Below are 19,049 nucleotides of genomic sequence, written 5' to 3'. Positions count from 1 at the left end.
CTTCTATTCCCTCAGGTGGTTTCTTCCTTCCACGTCATCCATGATATCGTTTTGCCATTTTTCTGCCTGGTCCCCAGGCACCGCTTCAGCAATCTCTTCCTTACCCGGATACGGCATTCTGGGTCTCTTTCTCTCTCTGACCCCTTCTGTCGTTCTGACGCCTTATCATTCTCCCAGAGGACCTTCGCTTTGGCCTGGCTTTTTCCATGGTTTCGGTCTGCTATTACGGATCAACTGCCGACTCTCCATGTGACAGCTCTTCGAGACTTGTACGTGCCTCCTGAGTGTTTTAGCATCATTCTTCTGCTACCCAGGTCTGCAAGGCTGCAACCCAGGCCTCTGTCCACACCTTTCCAGGTTCTACCAGATCCATTCTCTTACTTCTGTTGATACCACCTTGGGTTGTAGATTCTTCAGCGGCTGTGCGCTAGGATGGTCACATGGCTGTGTAGTTCTCACCCTCTGAGACATCCCATGGTGACGTGTACCCCAATGAAATAAGCAAGAAATCTGGATATTTGTGCTCTCTTTTTCTCAGTGTATTAACTGGGGGACACTGATCCCACCCTTGTTTTCTTGTTGATCCTGCCCTGGCCTATTTTGGTTCTCCTTCGTGCTCAGGACATTTTGGTGGTTGTTGATTATTTGTGTCACTCTCCTACTGCTGTGGTACAAGTTGACTAGCACAGGATCTGTGAACAGGGTACAGCCTGGAGGTGGAGACTATTTTTTTTTGCTATTCCTAGTATTGGCCTCCTAGTGGCCAGGTCTATACCCAAGGTGCATTTATACCCCAATGAATACAATGAGAAAAGAATTTTATGGTGAGTACAAAAATCTAGTTTTGACTTGAAGCTTTATGTCGGTACGAAATTAAGGTTTGACAACATAAAGCAGATATATATCAAATTAGATTTAGGAATTAATTTGAGTACTTAGAATATCTGTATGAAAAGCAGATAATTTCAAATTTTTTAAACTTTTCAAAATCACTTTGGTGAGTTTAGTGTTTCAATGTTGTTATTACCACATGAAAAATCAAGTTATCAGGGGCCACACGGTGGCTCAGTGGTTAGCACTGCAGCCTTGCAGCGCTGGAGTCCTGGTGTTCAAATCCCACCAAGGGCAAAAAACCATCTGCAAGGAGTTTGTATGTTCTCCCCGTGTTTGCATGGATTTCCATCCCATATTCCAAAGACATACTGATAGGGAAAAATGTACATTGTGAGCCCCTATGTGGGGCTCACAATCTATATTTAAAAAAAAACAAAAAAAAAAACAAGTTATGTCAGGCAATCAAAAATTGGCTGCGGCAAGAAGGGGTTAATGAATTAAAGGCGCTTTACTGTTTGGCTGAGCATGAATGTGGGCCACTCATGAAGGAATCTGAGACGGAGACAGTCTGGCTATGGATAAATAGTCAGTGCTTTGGTATACCTAATCCACAACCTTGATATAAATGACATTTTTGATGAAATGGAATCCAAGACCATGTCAATCAAGTGACCTTTTTTTAAGATCTAATGCCTCGTCCAAATGTCTATATTATTTATCAAGGGGTGTGTGTTGTACCCCCGTATGCCTATATTTTCACATGGAGGCAAACTGGCTTTCTTATTAATCCAACTGAAAAACACTGTGAAATTCTCCATTGCGTGCAGTGTTATGGCAGTATTGAGATGGTCAAGACCTATGGTGTGCTCCTCAATAAGCTGGACTGGGCTGATCACCTTGGTGAGCTGCACAGAAAGGGTCACAGCAGGCTTTACTTTCTCAGGAGGCTGAGTGCCTTTGAAGTCCAGGGGACACTTCTTAGGGCCCTTTTCAACTATGTGGTAGCATTAGCCATCTTCTTCGCAGTGGCCTGCTGGGGGAGTAACATACCAGTCAGGGACAGAAATAGAATTGACAGGCTGTTTAGAAGGGCCAGCTCTGTCCTGGGATGCTCCCTGGACCGAGTACAGGTGGTGGGTGACAGAAGTATACTGTGGTGAGCTCCATACTGGAGAATAACTCCCATCCCATGTATGAGACCATGACAGCCCTGGGTAGTACTGTCAGTGATTGAATGCTATAGGAAGTCCTTCCTCCCAACAGCAATCAAACTGTATAATCAACATCAGGCTAAGCGAAGATCACTCCGCACAGAGAACTAAATGGTCGTCTTTCTTTTTTTTTTTACTTTCTGTGACTCCAAGTATCTTTTCTATCTGCTATTCCGAGCTCTGTATGTGTCCTTTCTTGTAATATATTACTGTATTATCCATGCTACTCTATCACACTGAATTTCCTCATGGTGGGACTATTAAAGGATTATCTTATGCTTCCTAAAAAGCATTGCATGAAACCTAAGGTTAATTAAGTCAGTGAGACATGTTTGACAGTAAGACCTTACCTTGGGGCCTTAGTGGAGCTGAGCAATTAATTGAAAAATAATCATAATTGAAAGTCAGCTCGACTACTCATTTTGAACTTCCTCTCATCAATTACTTCAATTCTTTTGTATCCATGCCACCCTGTCTCACACTGCTAATCGCTAAAGGATATGCCACTACATGTACACTATCCAGTCAGGTTTGCTGATATGTAAATAACAAATTAAAATTCTGTGGAATGTCGTATGAATAGGGGGTGTGGCATGTAAAGAGGGAGTATACTAAAATAATTGTTCATTAATCTGAATCAAGGTAAAATGTTCAATTACCGTATATACTCGAGTATAAGCCGAATTTTTCAGCCCAGTTTTTGTGCTGAAAAAGCCCCCCTCGGCTTATACTCGAGTCAGCAAAAAAAAAAAAAAAATTATTTTTTTTTAGGTGGGGGTGTCTGACCCGCCACAATATTAATGTATAGAATCTCCCTTAAAATAGTGCCAATAAAAAATTAAAAAAAATAAAAGTTCTAAATCCCTCCTTTCCCTAGAATACATATAAAAATAGAAAATGACTGTGAAACACATACACATTAGGTATCCCTGTGTCTGAGAGTGCCCGGTCTACTGAATATAGGATATCTGCAGTACTCCTGTTTCGTTGGGAAGGGGTTAATAGGAGCACTGCAGATACCCTATATTCAGCCAGACTGAATTCCAAGTGTGGGGGGGAATAAAACCAGTCCTCAAGCTCAGGGAAGGGGCAGACAGACAACCAAAACACCCCCTCCCCTTTACCAGCACTTACTGCACCCAAGAACTCGGCCATTTTAATTTTTGAAATTTTCCAGTAGCTGCTGCATTTCCCCCCCTAGGCTTATGCTCGAGTCAATAAGTTTTCCCAGGTTTTTGTGGTAAAATTAGGGGGTCGGCTTTTATTCGGGTCGGCTTATACTCGAGTATATACAGTAATTGTGATTTTGATTTCTCTTTTACTCCATTTCAATTTTCTTTGAAGATGTTATTAATATATTAATATCGTCAGTGTGTAATTGCCGTTTTGTTTCATAGTTTGGAACCTACAGTGAATCTGAGAGGAAGACTGAAGAGTACGATACCCAGGTATGTATGTGGAATTCGTGGCTTATGGAGGTTTCAGATTACTGTATCTTGGTACAAAGTTAGTCATACACAATTGAATAAATCACTGATATATATGAATTGCTGGAAGGAATCCAGTTGTCCCAATTTCTCTTTATATTTTTATTAGTGTATGTTTTATGTTCATTTCGTAACTCCCGAATCTCTATTCACAATTTTTGATGTTTCATGCTTCTCATGTTACAAATTTATGGTATATAATTGTGATAGAAAAATGATTTGGGTACACTGAGATATACACTCACCGGCCACTTTATTAGGTACACCATGCTAGTAACGGGTTGGACCCCCTTTTGCCTTCAGAACTGCCTCAATTCTTCGTGGCATAGATTCAACAAGGTGCTGGAAGCATTCCTCAGAGATTTTGGTCCATATTGACATGATGGCATCACACAGTTGCTGCAGATTTGTCGGCTGCACATCCATGATGCGAATCTCCCGTTCCACCACATCCCAAAGATGCTCTATTGGATTGAGATCTGGTGACTGTGGAGGCCATTGGAGTACAGTGAACTCATTGTCATGTTCAAGAAACCAGTCTGAGAAGATTCCAGCTTTATGACATGGCGCATTATCCTGCTGAAAGTAGCCATCAGATGTTGGGTACATTGTGGTCATAAAGGGATGGACATGGTCCGCAACAATACTCAGGTAGGCTTTGGCGTTGCAACGATGCTCAATTGGTACCAAGGGGCCCAAAGAGTGCCAAGAAAATATTCCCCACACCATGACACCACCACCACCAGCCTGAACCGTTGATACAAGGCAGGATGGATCCATGCTTTCATGTTGTTGACGCCAAATTCTGACCCTACCATCCGAATGTCGCAGCAGAAATCGAGACTCATCAGACCAGGCAACGTTTTTCCAATCTTCAATTGTCCAATTTCGATGAGCTTGTGCAAATTGTAGCCTCAGTTTCCTGTTCTTAGCTGAAAGGAGTGGCACCCGGTGTGGTCTTCTGCTGCTGTAGCCCATCTGCCTCAAAGTTCGACGTACTGTGCGTTCAGAGATGCTCTTCTGGCTACCTTGGTTGTAACGGGTGGCTATTTGAGTCACTGTTGCCTTTCTATCAGCTCGAACCAGTCTGGCCATTCTCCTCTGACCTCTGGCATCAACAACGCATTTCCGCCCACAGAACTGCCGCTCACTGGATGTTTTTTCTTTTTCGAACCATTCTCTGTAAACCCTAGAGATGGTTGTGCGTGAAAATCCCAGTAGATCAGCAGTTTCTGAAATACTCAGACCAGCCCTTCTGGCACCAACAACCATGCCACGTTCAAAGGCACTCAAATCACCTTTCTTCCCCATACTGATGCTCGGTTTGAACTGCAGGAGATTGTCTTGACCATGTCTACATGCCTAAATGCACTGAGTTGCCGCCATGTGATTGGCTGATTAGAAATTAAGTGTTAACGAGCAGTTGGACAGGTGTACCTAATAAAGTGGCCGGTGAGTGTAGATTATAACTGGTCAACATATTTACTATTATGTATGTTAACATCACAATGGGATACACACTTTAACTTTAGTTTCGTTGTTTATGTTGTCTCCATTATAGTTGGTCTCCTCTTTTTGTAAAAGAGGAGGTTTTTGACCATGAAGGGGACATTGATCTTGATTCCAAATCAGTGGTGCTAGTGCCCTCTTTTCTGATAGTTACTTCAACTATGCTTGATAGCCACTGACAGTTTTGCTCTTTTCTTTATTGATTGTGTATATAATATACTGTGGTATTATACGAAGTATTTTGCCTCTATTCATATTGAGACATTACATTTTAAATATCAACTTTATTAAGATTAACTACTTCCTGATATCCACTGTAATAGTACAGCGTATACCGGGTCTTTAAAGATAGCAGCTACCGGGTCTCCTCTGTAATGTGCAGTGTAGATCTGGAGCTAATGCCCTCGATCAGAATCCACTCTGATCGCGGTCATTGGAGCCCAGGTTCCCCAATAAGCTGCGTAGCACTCTTGGTTATTCAGATCATTAAAGGTTTGTAAAGTGCAGTAAATGCAAGCTATTGTATGTCATATGAATTCTCTGAAATCTTTTACCAAACTGTTTTTGCTCTCCTTATTTCAGGCTATGAAATACCTGTCATACTTATTATACCCTCTGTGCGTAGGAGGAGCAGTTTACTCACTTCTAAATATAAAATACAAAAGGTAAAATTTTTGACATAATTTATTATACACTTCTATTCATAAAACATATTATAAATTGGTTGTAGAAATTGTTTTTTTATGTGTAGAATCCATACAATATTACACTTTACAAGATGAATTTAAGTACTAGTAATGTATATTGGACTATATTTCTGTAATAATATGCCTTCAACATTTAATTTATTATATTTTCAGCTGGTATTCATGGTTAATAAACAGCTTTGTGAACGGTATGTGACCTTTTTATCTTCCCTCTTTTCTGATAGAGATTATAAGGATATCTTTGCTGTTAGTTAAAAATATCAAACCAACAAAGTAAACCAGAATTCTGTCAATAGAGCCAGATTTATATTACGCATTTTGATGCATGTTGCACCTTTTGAATGGCATGCCCCTTTCCATTGAAAAATATAATACACGTGTGTACAGCCTGTCCATCTTTGACTTGTAATCCTGATGGGTTATATACCAGTTTATAAATTTTAAGTAATCTGTAATATCTTGCAGTAGTTTCAAATTGTGTCTTTTTTCCATAGGTGTTTATGCATTTGGATTCCTCTTCATGTTGCCTCAATTATTTGTAAATTATAAGGTAGTTATTGGGTGGGGGCGTGTGTATATGTACAGTTTTTATGTGTGTGTATATATATATATATATATATATATATATATATATATTATATATATAATGTGTGTGTGTATTTATACATACAGTACTTATGTAATTGTATGTTACATAAATTGTTTATCTACATATCTTGATTTGCAGATGAAATCTGTGGCACATTTACCATGGAAAGCATTCACATATAAAGTAAGTAGCACATAACTATGATCTTTTGCATGCTTAAAATTTAATCATACATGTAAACGTTTCTAGGTTTATTGAGCCCAGGCCAAGTGTGGCATCAGAAGAAATTGGTGATAGCGAAAGGAAGCACTTAAAAAACAGCAAAAATCTTCTCTATATGGACAAAAGTAGTGGAACACCTACAAATTCACACATTCAGGAGCTTTTATGAGATCGGATTCTAAATCCATAGGCTTTAATATGGAATTGAACTCCTTTTGTAACTAAAATAGCTTCCATTATTCCAAGAAGAATTTCTGCAAGATTTTGGAGTGTACCTGTGGGATATTTTACCTACTCATCCATAAGAGAATTTGTGAGGTCAGGCACTGATGTTGGAGTAGAGGACCGGCAGAGTTTGCAGTATGTTTGTTTTTCTGGACCAGTAAAAATACTCCTATCATTTTTGAGGAGTATTTTTAGCTCGGGGGTATTTTTACAGTATTCAAATACTGTAATATGTTGTCCTAATTGGCGGAGAAATAGGTTAAGCGAGGTTATTATCATTTAGGGTAGGGCAACATGGTGATCTTTGCTCAGGCAAGAGGAGTCGCAGCCAAAGTCGCCATGTCACTTAGTCTTAATGTCACTGAAGATAGATAGGACATGTGTTTGTGGAGCTATGTTGACAAAAATATAAACAAATAAGTTCTTGGATGAAAATGGATAAAACAGTAGTGTTACTGGGCTCCTTATGATGATCTTCACCAGTCTTTGCTACAGTACAAGCTGTTTGTCTTTTCCAGGTTAAAGGGGATCTATCACTGGTTGACTAAAATTACTGAGTCATTTTTAACTAAACATATACTTGCATAGCCTTTACAAAGGCTATTCCACACATACCTTTGGTATGTAAATCACCTCAGTAGTTTTTGAATACTATTTTTATTCATATGCCAATTAGCCTCCATCGAGCACAGGAAGTCTCAGCGAGCAATCCTCTCTGCTATTCTCTCCTGTGTGTGAGGGCAGGGAGAGGAGTCATCAGCACCAGCAGCTTATGTTGTACACATAGCACACAGTTCTCGTTGAGGCTTCCGGGAGGTTAATTAGCATATGAATAAAAATGGGTCCATTCAAAAACTACTGAGACAATTTACATTCAAAAGGTAGGTGTGGAATAGCCTTTCTAAAGGCTATGCAAATATATGTTTAGTTAAGAATGACTTTTCCCAATGATAGAGCCCCTTTACGTTCTCAAATTGTTGTTGATAGGGTACAGACATGGTCACATATTTTTAAGCCCTCTGCCGTTATGATGCCTCTGAAGGATGCTAGTGTGAACTGCACACTGACTGCTGTTCTATTGTTATCCTCTAAGGTAGGGAGTGTGTTATACCCGTAACAAAGCTAAGGACTCACTGATTTCAGTGCCCTTTCTGCTTTGCAGGCTTCTTCTCCCATTGCAGAGATATCAGTGCAGTTAGTTTTCACTAACGATGTTGCTGCACTGTTAGGCTGGTCTTACACGACCGTAGTTTTGCAAATGGTCCGCAATTGCGGGTTCAAAATTGCGGACCATTTACGGTCCCATAATTTTCTATGAGGCCTCTTACACGATCGTAGATTTTGTCAGTGGTGTGGCGTGCCGCAACCGTGGTCCGGACAGTATACCGCATGTCCGTAATGGCCGTGTTTTTACGGCACGTCCAATAGAAGTCTATGGGCGCGTGCATTTTTGCGGATATACACTGAACATAAATCAGTGTATATCCGCAATTGCGGATATCAACATGTGTGTTTTGTGGTGTGTTTTGTTTTTTGCGGATCCACATAATACTGATACACACGGAACGTTGCGCATGCACTTTGCTGCAGAATTAATGTCTGCGGAATTAATTTTTCAAGTGAAATTTGTGTTGCGGATCTGCAAATTGCGGGCCGCAAAAACCATTACGGTCATGTAAGACCAGCCTTAGATGGGTTGGCCTTACAGCTCAGCATCATTGCTGATGGTACACTTCTATAGACTTAGGCAGTGAGGAACCAACCCCCCCACACAGTACAACAGTGACACGCATGCCAAGAGTGACCGCATGGCAGTCCCCATGCTGCCAGTCCAGGATCACAATTATTAAATGTACACAACAGTGTGAAAGACACTCCCTTATTTCTTACCACCCTCTCCACCCCATCAATGAGAAGGGAGAGATATGTTCCTGTCCACTGAATCCCTGTAATGTTGCCCAGAGGAGAGCCCCTGCCAATAAACCCCTTATCCCCTTGACACTGTACAGGTAATGAAAGTAATAGAGATGAGTGAACAGTGTTCTATCGAACACATGTTCGATCGGATATCAGACTGTTCGATGTGTTCGAATCGAACATCACGTGGCAAACTCCAAAAAAATTCGATTCCCCTCCCACCTTCCCTGGCGCTTCTTTTGCACCAATAACAGCGCAGGGGAGGTGGGACAGGAACTACGACACCGGAGGCATCGAAAAAAATCGGAAAAAGTCATTGGCTGCCGAAATCAGGTGACCTCCATTTTAGACGAATAGTGGATTTCAAATTCGGGTCATATGAGAATGTGAACTTTGTGACTATGAGACAGGGATAGCTGTACAGGCAGGGATAGCTAGGGATAACCTTTATTTAGGTAGGAATGTTATTAAAAATAACTTTTTGGGGCTCTATCGGGTGTGTAATTGTGATTTTTGTGACATAAACTTTTTCCAATAGGAATGCATTGGACAGCGCTGATTGGCCAGAGTACGGAACTCGACCAATCAGCGCTGGCTCTGCTGGAGGAGGCGGAGTCTAAGATCGCTCCACACCAGTCTCCATTCAGGACCGACCTTAGACTCCGCCTCCTCCGGCAGAGCCAGCGCTGATTGGTCGAATTCCATACTCTGGCCAATCAGCGCTGGCCAATGCATTCTATTAGCCCGATGAAGTAGAGCTGAATGTGTGTGCTTAGCACACACATTCAGCTCTACTTCATCGGGCTAATAGAATGCATTGGCCAATCAGCGCTGGCCAATGCATTCTATTAGCGTGAGCTGAGTTTGCACAGGGGTTCTAGTGCAACCTCGGCTCTGCTACATCAGATGTACATCATCTGATGTAGCAGAGCCGAGTGTGCATCAGATGTAGCAGAGCCGAGTGTGCATCAGATCTGTAGTTGAGCAGAACTGGCTCAGCACTGCTAAGTCTCTGCATTCGCATAGGAATGCATTGGCCAGCCTTCGGCCAATCAGCGCTGGCTCTGCCGGAGGAGGCGGAGTCTAAGGTCGGACCTGAATGGAGACTGGTGTGGAGCGATCTTAGACTCCGCCTCCTCCAGCAGAGCCAGCGCTGATTGGTCGAATTCCGTACTCTGGCCAATCAGCACTGGCCAATGCATTTCTATGGGGAAAAGTTAGCTTGCGAAAATCGCAAACTGACAGGGATTTCCATGAAATAAAGTGACTTTTATGCCCCCAGACATGCTTCCCCTGCTGTCCCAGTGTCATTCCAGGGTGTTGGTATCATTTCCTGGTGTGTCATAGTGGACTTGGTGACCCTCCAGACAAGGATTTGGGTTTCCCCCTTAACGAGTATATGTTCCCCATAGACTATAATGGGGTTCGAAACCCATTCGAACACTCGAACAGTGAGCGGCTGTTTGAATCGAATTTCAAACCTCGAACATTTTAGTGTTCGCTCATCTCTAGAAAGTAATAAAAAAAAATAAATAAAAAAAAAAAAGTTACCCATTAGACTATAATGGGGTCTGTCACGTTTCTGCTGATTTCATACTGATATTGTCTGAGAAGAGAAAAGTCCTGCTTACAAGACTTTTCTCTCCTCCAATTGAAATGGAATCTCGGGCGAGTTTGCCCGAATGCTAGTGTGAACTTAGCATTAAGTACACGCTGGGGTTATTAATGTCAGGCACTGAGCATGAAAGGGATAAACAGGACCTTACATGTCTTCTAATATTTTGCATGTTATATACCACTACAAAAAAGTACTCTTCTGTAAACTTTTAACATCAGAGGATTGTTCCTCACCAACCAGCAATGATGCTGTGCTGTGAGGACAGACCCTCTGACAGTGCACGAATATCTGTACCAAAACTAATGGCACAGATACCTCTGCAGCAAGAGCAAATCCTTGGATAAATTGACAGCTTTGTAGCAGTAAATAACACAATGTTGGAGGGCATGAAAAGTCCTCTTTTAACCCCATAGAGACACAGCCCAAAAGTGACTTAAGGACCAGGCCTCTTTTTTCAAAACTGACATGTGTCACTTTAAATGTCAATAACTTTGAGACGCTTTAACTTATACAAGTGATTCTGAGATTGTTTTTTCGTAACACATTGTACTTCATGTCAGTAGTAAATTTTCGACAATATGTTTTGTCTTTAATTATGAAAAAATAGGAAATTTGGTGAAAATTTTGAAAAAAATGCAGTTTTCAAACTTTGAAATTGCAAGCCTTTCAAATAGAAAGTCATACTACCCAAATTTTTTCATAAATATAATTAACCATGTCTCATATTTATGTGGCAATCAAATTTTAAGCACCCTTTCATTTTTTTCAGAAATTATAAGGCTTACAAGTCAAGCAGTAATTTTCCAAATTTTCAAGAAAATTTCCAAAACACATTTTTCAAGGGACTAGTTCAGTTCTGAAGGGAAATTGAAAGGCCTCTCTAATAAAACCCCCCAAAAGTCACCCCATTCTAAAAACTGCACTCCTGAAAGAATCCAAAACAGCAGTTAGAAAGTTTCTTAACCCTTTCAGCATTTCACAGCAATTACAACAAAATGGAGGTCAAATTTACATTTTTCAATTTCTGTCACTAATATATTCATTTAGCCCTAGAATTTACACATTTACTAAGGGTTAAAGGAGAAACTGCACCCCACATTTTGTTACACAATTTCTCCCGAACACGACAATACCCCATATGTGCTGGTACCCTAATGTACGGGCACACAATCGCTCTCAGAACGGATGGAGCGCTAATTGGATTTTGTAGGCCAGATTTTGCTAGAATACTTTTCAGGCACCATGTCCCATTTGCAGAGCCCCCAAGGTGCCAAAACAGGGGAAACCCCCAAAATGTCACCCCATTTTGGAAACTAGACCCCTCAAGGAATTTATCAAGGGGTATAGTGAGCCCTTTGACCCTACAGGTGTTTCACAGATTTTTTTACCGTTGAGATGTGAAAATGAAAAATTACTCTTTTTATAATAAAATGTCACTGTAGCCCCAAATTTTTCATCTTCACAAGGGGTTAAAGGAAAAATTGCTCCCCAAATTTTGTTACACAGTTTCTCCCGAACACGACAATACCACATATGTTCTGTTACCCTAATGTACGGGCACACGGTCGCTCTCAGAGCGGATGGAGCGCTAATTGGATTTTGTAGGCCAGATTTTGCTAGAATACTTTTCAGGCGCCATGTCCCGTTTGCAGAGCCCCCAAGGTGCCAAAACAGTGGAAACCCCCAAAATGTCACCCCATTTTGGAAACTAGACCCCTCAAGGAATTTATCAAGGGGTATAGTGAGCCCTTTGACCCTACAGGTGTTTCACAGATTTTTTTACCGTTGAGATGTGAAAATGAAAAATTACTCTTTTTATAATAAAATGTCACTGTAGCCCCAAATTTTTCATCTTCACAAGGGGTTAAAGGAAAAATTGCTCCCCAAATTTTGTTACACAGTTTCTCCCGAACACGACAATACCACATATGTTCTGTTACCCTAATGTACGGGCACACGGTCGCTCTCAGAGCGGATGGAGCGCTAATTGGATTTTGTAGGCCAGATTTTGCTAGAATACTTTTCAGGCGCCATGTCCCGTTTGCAGAGCCCCCAAGGTGCCAAAACAGTGGAAACCCCCAAAATGTCACCCCATTTTGGAAACTAGACCCCTCAAGGAATTTATCAAGGGGTATAGTGAGCCCTTTGACCCTACAGGTGTTTCACAGATTTTTTTACCGTTGAGATGTGAAAATGAAAAATTACTCTTTTTATAATAAAATGTCACTGTAGCCCCAAATTTTTCATCTTCACAAGGGGTTAAAGGAAAAATTGCTCCCCAAATTTTGTTACAGTTTCTCCCGAACACGACAATACCACATATGTTCTGTTACCCTAATGTACGGGCACACGGTCGCTCTCAGAGCGGATGGAGCGCTAATTGGATTTTGTAGGCCAGATGTTGCTACAATACTTTTCAGGCACTATGTCCTGTTTGCAGAGCCCCCAAGGTGCCAAAACAGTGGAAACCCCCAAAATGTCACCCCATTTTGGAAACTAGACCCCTCAAGGAATTTACCAAGGGGTATAGTGAGCACTTGGACCCTACAGGAGTGTAACAGAATTGGCCCAACAAAAGGAAAAGTGACATTTTTTGCTATAAAATGTTGCTTTAACCTCAAATTTTGCATTTCCACAAGGGGTTAAAAGAGAAAATGCACCCCAAAAATTGTCAAGCATTTTCTCCCAACTACAGAAATGCCTCATATGTGGATGTAAAGTGATGTATGGGCACACTGTAGGGTCCAGAGCTGAAGGATCTCTATTGGGATTTTGGAGGGCAAATTTAGCTGAAATCTGTTTCAGGCACCATGTTGCATTTGGAGAGACCCTGAAGTGCTAGAACAGTGGAAACCCCCCCAAAATGACCCCATTTTGAAAACTAGACCCCTCAAGGAATTTATAAAGGGGTTTAGTGAGCACTTGGACCCTACAGGTGTTTCACAGATTTTTTTTACCATTGAGATGTGAAAATGAAAAATTACTTTTTTTCCAATAAATCGTCCATTTAGCGCCATATTTTTAATTTTTGCAAGTAGTTAGAGAATTAAAAGCCCCCCCAGTTTGTTACACAATTTCTCCTGAACATGGCAATACCCCATATGTGGCCATAATCTGCTGTATGGGTAAATGGTGGGGCTCAGAATGGAAAGATGGCTATTTGGCTTTTGAGGGCAGTTTTCAGGTGCCATGTCGCATTTGCTGAGCCCCTAAAGTACCAATACAATGGAAACCCCTCAAAAGTTACCCCATTTTAGAAACTACACCCGTCAAGGAATGAATCAAGGGGTATTATCATTTTGAGCCTAAAAAATGCTTCCCAAAAATTAATGTACAAAATGAAAATTTAAATTTTTAAAGAAATATGTCATTTCGGTGCCCAATACGTTGCACCCACTTTGTATTGTCAGAGACCTGCACTCCTAAAACTATTAAGTGGGCGATCCCGAGGGGCAAAAAATTATATATGTGGGTGTAAACTGCTGCTTGGGCATACAGCAGGGCTCAGAAGGGAAGGAGCACTGAGCTTTTTAGCTTTTGGGGTACAGATTTAGAGGGACTTTCTGGGTGCCATGTTGTTTTTGCAGAGCCCTGGAGGTGCCAGTGAACTGGAATTCCCCAAGAAGTGACCCCATTTTGTAAGGGCAATTTTAGGGTCTCTGCAAAAGTGTCATGGCATCCAAAAAAAAAAACCCAAACCGTCTAAGTCTGTGCTACAAAAACCAAATAACCCTTCTTCCCTTCTGTGTCCGGCTGGGCCCTAATATCAGTTTATACCCACATATGACATTACCCCGGTTACACCAGTGTCATACATGTGGCATAAACTGCAGTTTGGGCGCACAGCAGGGCGCAGAAGGGAAGGAGCGCGATGAGGCTTTTGGAGTACAGATTCAGATGTTTGGTATCTGGACGCAATGTCATGTTTGTAGAGTCTGTAAGGTACCGGAAAAGTGGATTCCACAAAGGAGTGACCCCAGTTTGAAAACTGCACCCCTCAAAGAATTTATCAGGGGGTGTAGTGAGTATTAGTATCCCAGACGTGACTGCACAGCGGATGGCGAAGAGGGAATATATAAGCAATGCGGAGTACATTGGGAACACCAAATTGCCTACTATGTCCCAGTAGCTCCTATGATTGGGGGAGTCACTCTGGGGGTCACTTTGGGGTCACTTCTGGTGTCTTTTCGTTCATAAGCTGTAAATCTAGGGTGTCCCCTGATATACGCTCGCACAGCTTATATATTCTCTACCTGATGCAGCCAGTCGTGTTCTAATAATTTGGCGGTTTTTGCGGGCTTTTGTTCTTGCATTACTAGATGCTGTATTTTCTTTATTTTTCTGGTGACGTGGCCATATAAGGGCTTGTTGTTTGCGGGATGCGATGCATTTTGTAATGACACCATTTTTGAGTGCCTACAACTTACCGAATACAATTTATTAACTCTTTTTTTTTGCTGGATTAAAAAAAAAAAAATCAATTCCGGTATTGCGTTTTACCTTTTAAATTTTTCGCCATGCAGCGTACAGTATAACTAACATATTATCTTTATTCTGCGGGTCGGTACGGTTACGGCGATACCTCATTTATATTATTTTTTTATGCAATACTAATTCTGCAGAATAAAAACACATTTGGAGACATAAATCAATGTTTTTTGCATCGCCATATTTTGAGAGGCGTAACATTTTTATTTTTTCTTTGACAGTGTTGGTTGAGGGCTTATTTTTTGCGGGACAATGTGTGCTTTTTATTGGCACTGTTGTGAGGTGCATTTGACTTTTTGATCACTTTTTATAGCACATTCTGTAAGGTGAGATGGCGAAAAATCACTACTTCCGGCGGGTTTTTTCCGTTTTTTTTTTTTCTGTGGTTCACCGTGTACATTAAATATTGTTTCAGTTTTATTGTACAGATTGTTACGGACGCGGTGATACCAAATATGTATTGTTTTTATTAATTTTTAGGGTTTTTTTCTATATAATTCATTTTCTATAGAGAAAAAGGGTTTTTGGGCTTTATAACTTTATTAATTGTTTCAAAACACTTTTATTTATTTTTTTCCACTTTTTTTTTAACTTTTTCATGTGTCCCTATGGGACACTTAGAGCAGTGATGATTGCATCACTGATTCTCTAGTTTAGAGTGAGACACAGGCTGCAGTGACAGCCTGCGTGTTATCACTCTAGAAACAGGAAGTGAGTCGTACGGACGGCACAGACTCACTTCCAGAAGACGCCGGCCAGGATACAAAGGTGAGTGGGACTCAGGGCTGGCTGGGGTCACTAAACAGACCCCTGGCCACTTAGTAGGGATACCAGCACCCCCCGATCTCGCAGCGGGGGGTGCTGGGGACCCCTACACGATCGGGCAACCCGTTGTTTGCCGTGATCATGTTTGATCACGGCAATCAACGGGTTAAAACCCAAAATCGGCACTCATGTCCGATGGAGGGTGATGGAGCAGGGTGTTAGGTGTCAGATACAACTAACACCCGCTCCTAGAACGCCCGCACTGCGCTGCGGGGATTGTTTACATCCATGTGGTACTATTACCACATCGGTCGTGAAGCACTAGACATCCATGTGGTAATAGTACCACATGGGTCGGGATTGCTACCAATTGTTTTAATTATTTGGATGCATATGAAATGGATGACATGCACTTAGTTTTTATGTCCTGGATAGTGCATTTATACAGGCTACACTTTATCTGTGTTTGTAAACTTTTTTTTTTTTTTTTAACAGGCATTTAACACGTTTATCGATGATATTTTCGCCTTTATTATAACCATGCCAACATCGCACAGACTAGCATGTTTTCGAGATGATGTGGTTTTTCTCATTTATTTGTACCAAAGATGGTAAGTTCATATGCAAAATATTTCTAAATCTACTTTCATTTAAAGGGGTTAAATAGCAATATGAATTTTATGACCTATCCTTCAGGCCATAAATATCTAATCGGTGAGGATGGGATGTTTATGGCGCCTGACCTATATAGAACAAAGGGCTTGAAGCAGTTGACTCTGTGCCCTGTGTAGTGACTGGGTGCTAGTACTACAACTCAATTGTTATTGACTTCCAGGCCTGCATTGTGTGTAGTACAGACGCTGTAAGCAGGCCCATACAGCTGACTGGTACGCCAGGCAGCGATCAGATATTTTATGGCCTTTCTTCAGAATAGGACATAAAATCCATGTTCCCTTTTAAGATTTATATTTTTATCAAGCCCTTAAGGGGATTATTCCCATAGTAGATATTTATGACATAACCATCAGAGAGCAATCTGCAAAAAAAAAGCCCTCAAATTGCTACATCCACTGAAGAAAAAATGTTTTGGAAGTCTGGAATGAATAAAACAACAACAAAAAGAAATGTATTCTGAATGCCAAAATAGGCTGCATCCTCTAAGGGGTTAAAGCTGAGGCCCCACGTTGTGGAAAAGCTGCTTTTTCTGATGCAGATGTTGCTGCGTTATTTTCAGTCAAAGCCAAGAATGACTTCAGTAGGAATGAGAAATCTATAGGAAGTTCTTATACTAATCCCTCCTTCTAAATTCACTCCAGACTTGGACTCAAAAAACCACAACAGAATCTGCAACAAAAAAATCTGCTTTTCGCGGGCCATCAGCCTAAAGAGGATTTCACCTCAAATAACACTTATTGCCTATGCACAAGATTCTTGATAAATTGGAGCCTGATACAGCTTTTTTTTTTTTTTTTTTTTATAATGTAGATTGTGAGCCCCATATAGGGATCACAATGTACATTTTTTTTAATCTATCAGTCTGTCTTTATAGAATGGGAGGAAATCCACGCAAACACTGGGAGAACATACAAACTCCTTGCAGATGTTGTTCCTGGTGGGATTCAAACCCAGGACTCCAGCGCTGCAAGGCTACAGTGCTAACCACTGAGCCACCGTGTTGCCCCCTGATACAGTTTTCAAAGTGTTTAATTCAAAGTCTGTCAGTGATAGGAATAGTAATTGTTGTGGCCCACAGTCAGCATAATTTTTATCACATAGGTTAGTTATGGGCACAAGTTTCAGAATGAATAGTTATTTAGTGACCAATTTTCATAACCAACAAGGTTCAACCAATTAAGAAAAAAAAAAAAAAAAGTTTATCACAGTATATATGTAATAAGTTTATAAATGTAGAAAATTTTACAGTTGCTTTCTACATAAGTGAAATTTGTTAATTTTACAAAAGTTTCTCTCTTGTTGTCTGTAATTTTCTTCCTGTTTAGAAAGTGTTCAATAATTCTTTACCAAGTTTTACTAAGAGATTTATATATTTTAAAGCATCGTGTTCAGTGATGTCAATCTGTATACTCAGCTATTGTTTCCATTTCTTTTTTTTTCCCTCTTATTCAGGCTTTATCCTGTGGATAAGACTAGAGTAAATGAATACGGAGAATCGTATGAAGAAAAACCAAAACGGAAGCCACATATAAACTAGATTTCATTGATATGGACTACCTTATCTCTTACTTGAAAGATATGGTGTGAAGAAAATTAAACAATGAGTATTTTGAATGCTGTGGCAAACATATCTGTACTGTCCATGTTGCCAAAATCCTAAAATGTGTTTCTGTAAAAAAGAAAAAAAAAACAAACAAAAAAAAAGTTTCCCACAGCTTTCCTTTCACTTTTTAATTTATTTTATACCAGGCAAAATGGAGTTACCATAAGAAACAGTGACACTGTTGGTTTACTTTTTAAATGGAAGAAATTCCACTGGCAAAGACTGCTTTCCATTCAGAGACTATGTGCATTCCTCAATATTTGGGACTTGGTACACTGAAGCTTTGGCTGACTGTATATACTAGTTAAAAGTAATGTTCTGCAAGGGTAAAGGGATTCTGTCAGCACAAAATTGAGATATAAATGATTCACAGTACCTTGTAAGACAGCTTACAATGATGTATTTCATAGTCAGAACCGCTTTTCCATTCTTGTAAAAATCATCCTTTTATGCCTATACAAATGAGAACTTTAGGGAATTAACTTTCCATCCGTGGGCTTCACTATCTGCTGCTCTGATCCACCCTATGCATGTCTGATGATGTCACACTGCACCTGGAAGAGAAGGAAGTTGGCTTCAGCTGCCTCCATTTCAAGTCAGTTTCCTTCACTTCCGGGCGCAGTGTGATATCATCCGAAACGCACGGTACAGTACTACTGTGTGCTAAGGCCCAGGAGAGAGATGTCCGTCAGCTATCTGGGAATAGGCTTCACTATCTGCTGCTGCTATTGATGGGAAGCTATGTCCCTAAAACCCGTTTCTGCTCATTTGCATAGGGATAAAAAGACAATTTTTAAAAGAGTGGAGAAGTGGTCCTGAACAACAAAAACATCATTGTAAGATCTACTGATAGTCCTACAAGGTACTGTGATTAGTTTACATCTCAATTTTGTACTGTCCCTTTAACATAAAGTAGCAAATCACTTCCTCCACATTCCATTGCTCTTGTCTACATGAAATATTGCTATAATAAAAATCTGAAAGAACCAATAATTACATCAAGAAATCAACAGCTGGGGCCCAAGCTTGAAGTAATATGCATTTATTATGGCACTTTGCATTACTGTTAAAATGATGTGCATCCGCTTCAGGTTTTCTTTACTACTTAAGCATGTTTTGACTGGAGCAGCATGTTTTGGAATATATGTTTTAATTAGTAATGTCAGATTTTATTAAATGTTATACTGTTCCATTCCTTT

At 40.5% G+C, this 19,049-nt stretch overlaps 1 protein-coding gene across 1 annotated transcript in view; it reads left to right on the top strand.

Moving 5' to 3' along the window:
• CLPTM1L (CLPTM1 like) overlaps positions 1-18,547 on the top strand; it is a 45,869-nt gene extending 27,322 nt beyond the window's left edge. Inside the window, exons 12-18 of the mRNA XM_075271139.1 lie at positions 3,443-3,493; positions 5,624-5,706; positions 5,902-5,936; positions 6,243-6,298; positions 6,476-6,520; positions 16,068-16,183; positions 17,700-18,547. Of these exons, the coding sequence (XP_075127240.1) occupies positions 3,443-3,493; positions 5,624-5,706; positions 5,902-5,936; positions 6,243-6,298; positions 6,476-6,520; positions 16,068-16,183; positions 17,700-17,784 (471 nt within the window). The 3' untranslated portion in view covers positions 17,785-18,547. The remainder of the gene's footprint in view (positions 1-3,442; positions 3,494-5,623; positions 5,707-5,901; positions 5,937-6,242; positions 6,299-6,475; positions 6,521-16,067; positions 16,184-17,699) is intronic.
• The last annotated feature ends 502 nt before the right edge of the window (positions 18,548-19,049 follow it).

The sequence above is a fragment of the Leptodactylus fuscus genome, chromosome 4, assembly GCF_031893055.1.
Source record: "Leptodactylus fuscus isolate aLepFus1 chromosome 4, aLepFus1.hap2, whole genome shotgun sequence".
In the NCBI taxonomy this organism is placed as follows: Eukaryota; Metazoa; Chordata; class Amphibia; order Anura; family Leptodactylidae; genus Leptodactylus; species Leptodactylus fuscus.
The sequence above is the reverse complement of the archived record's forward strand: the minus strand, read 5'-3'. Positions and strand labels throughout refer to the sequence as shown.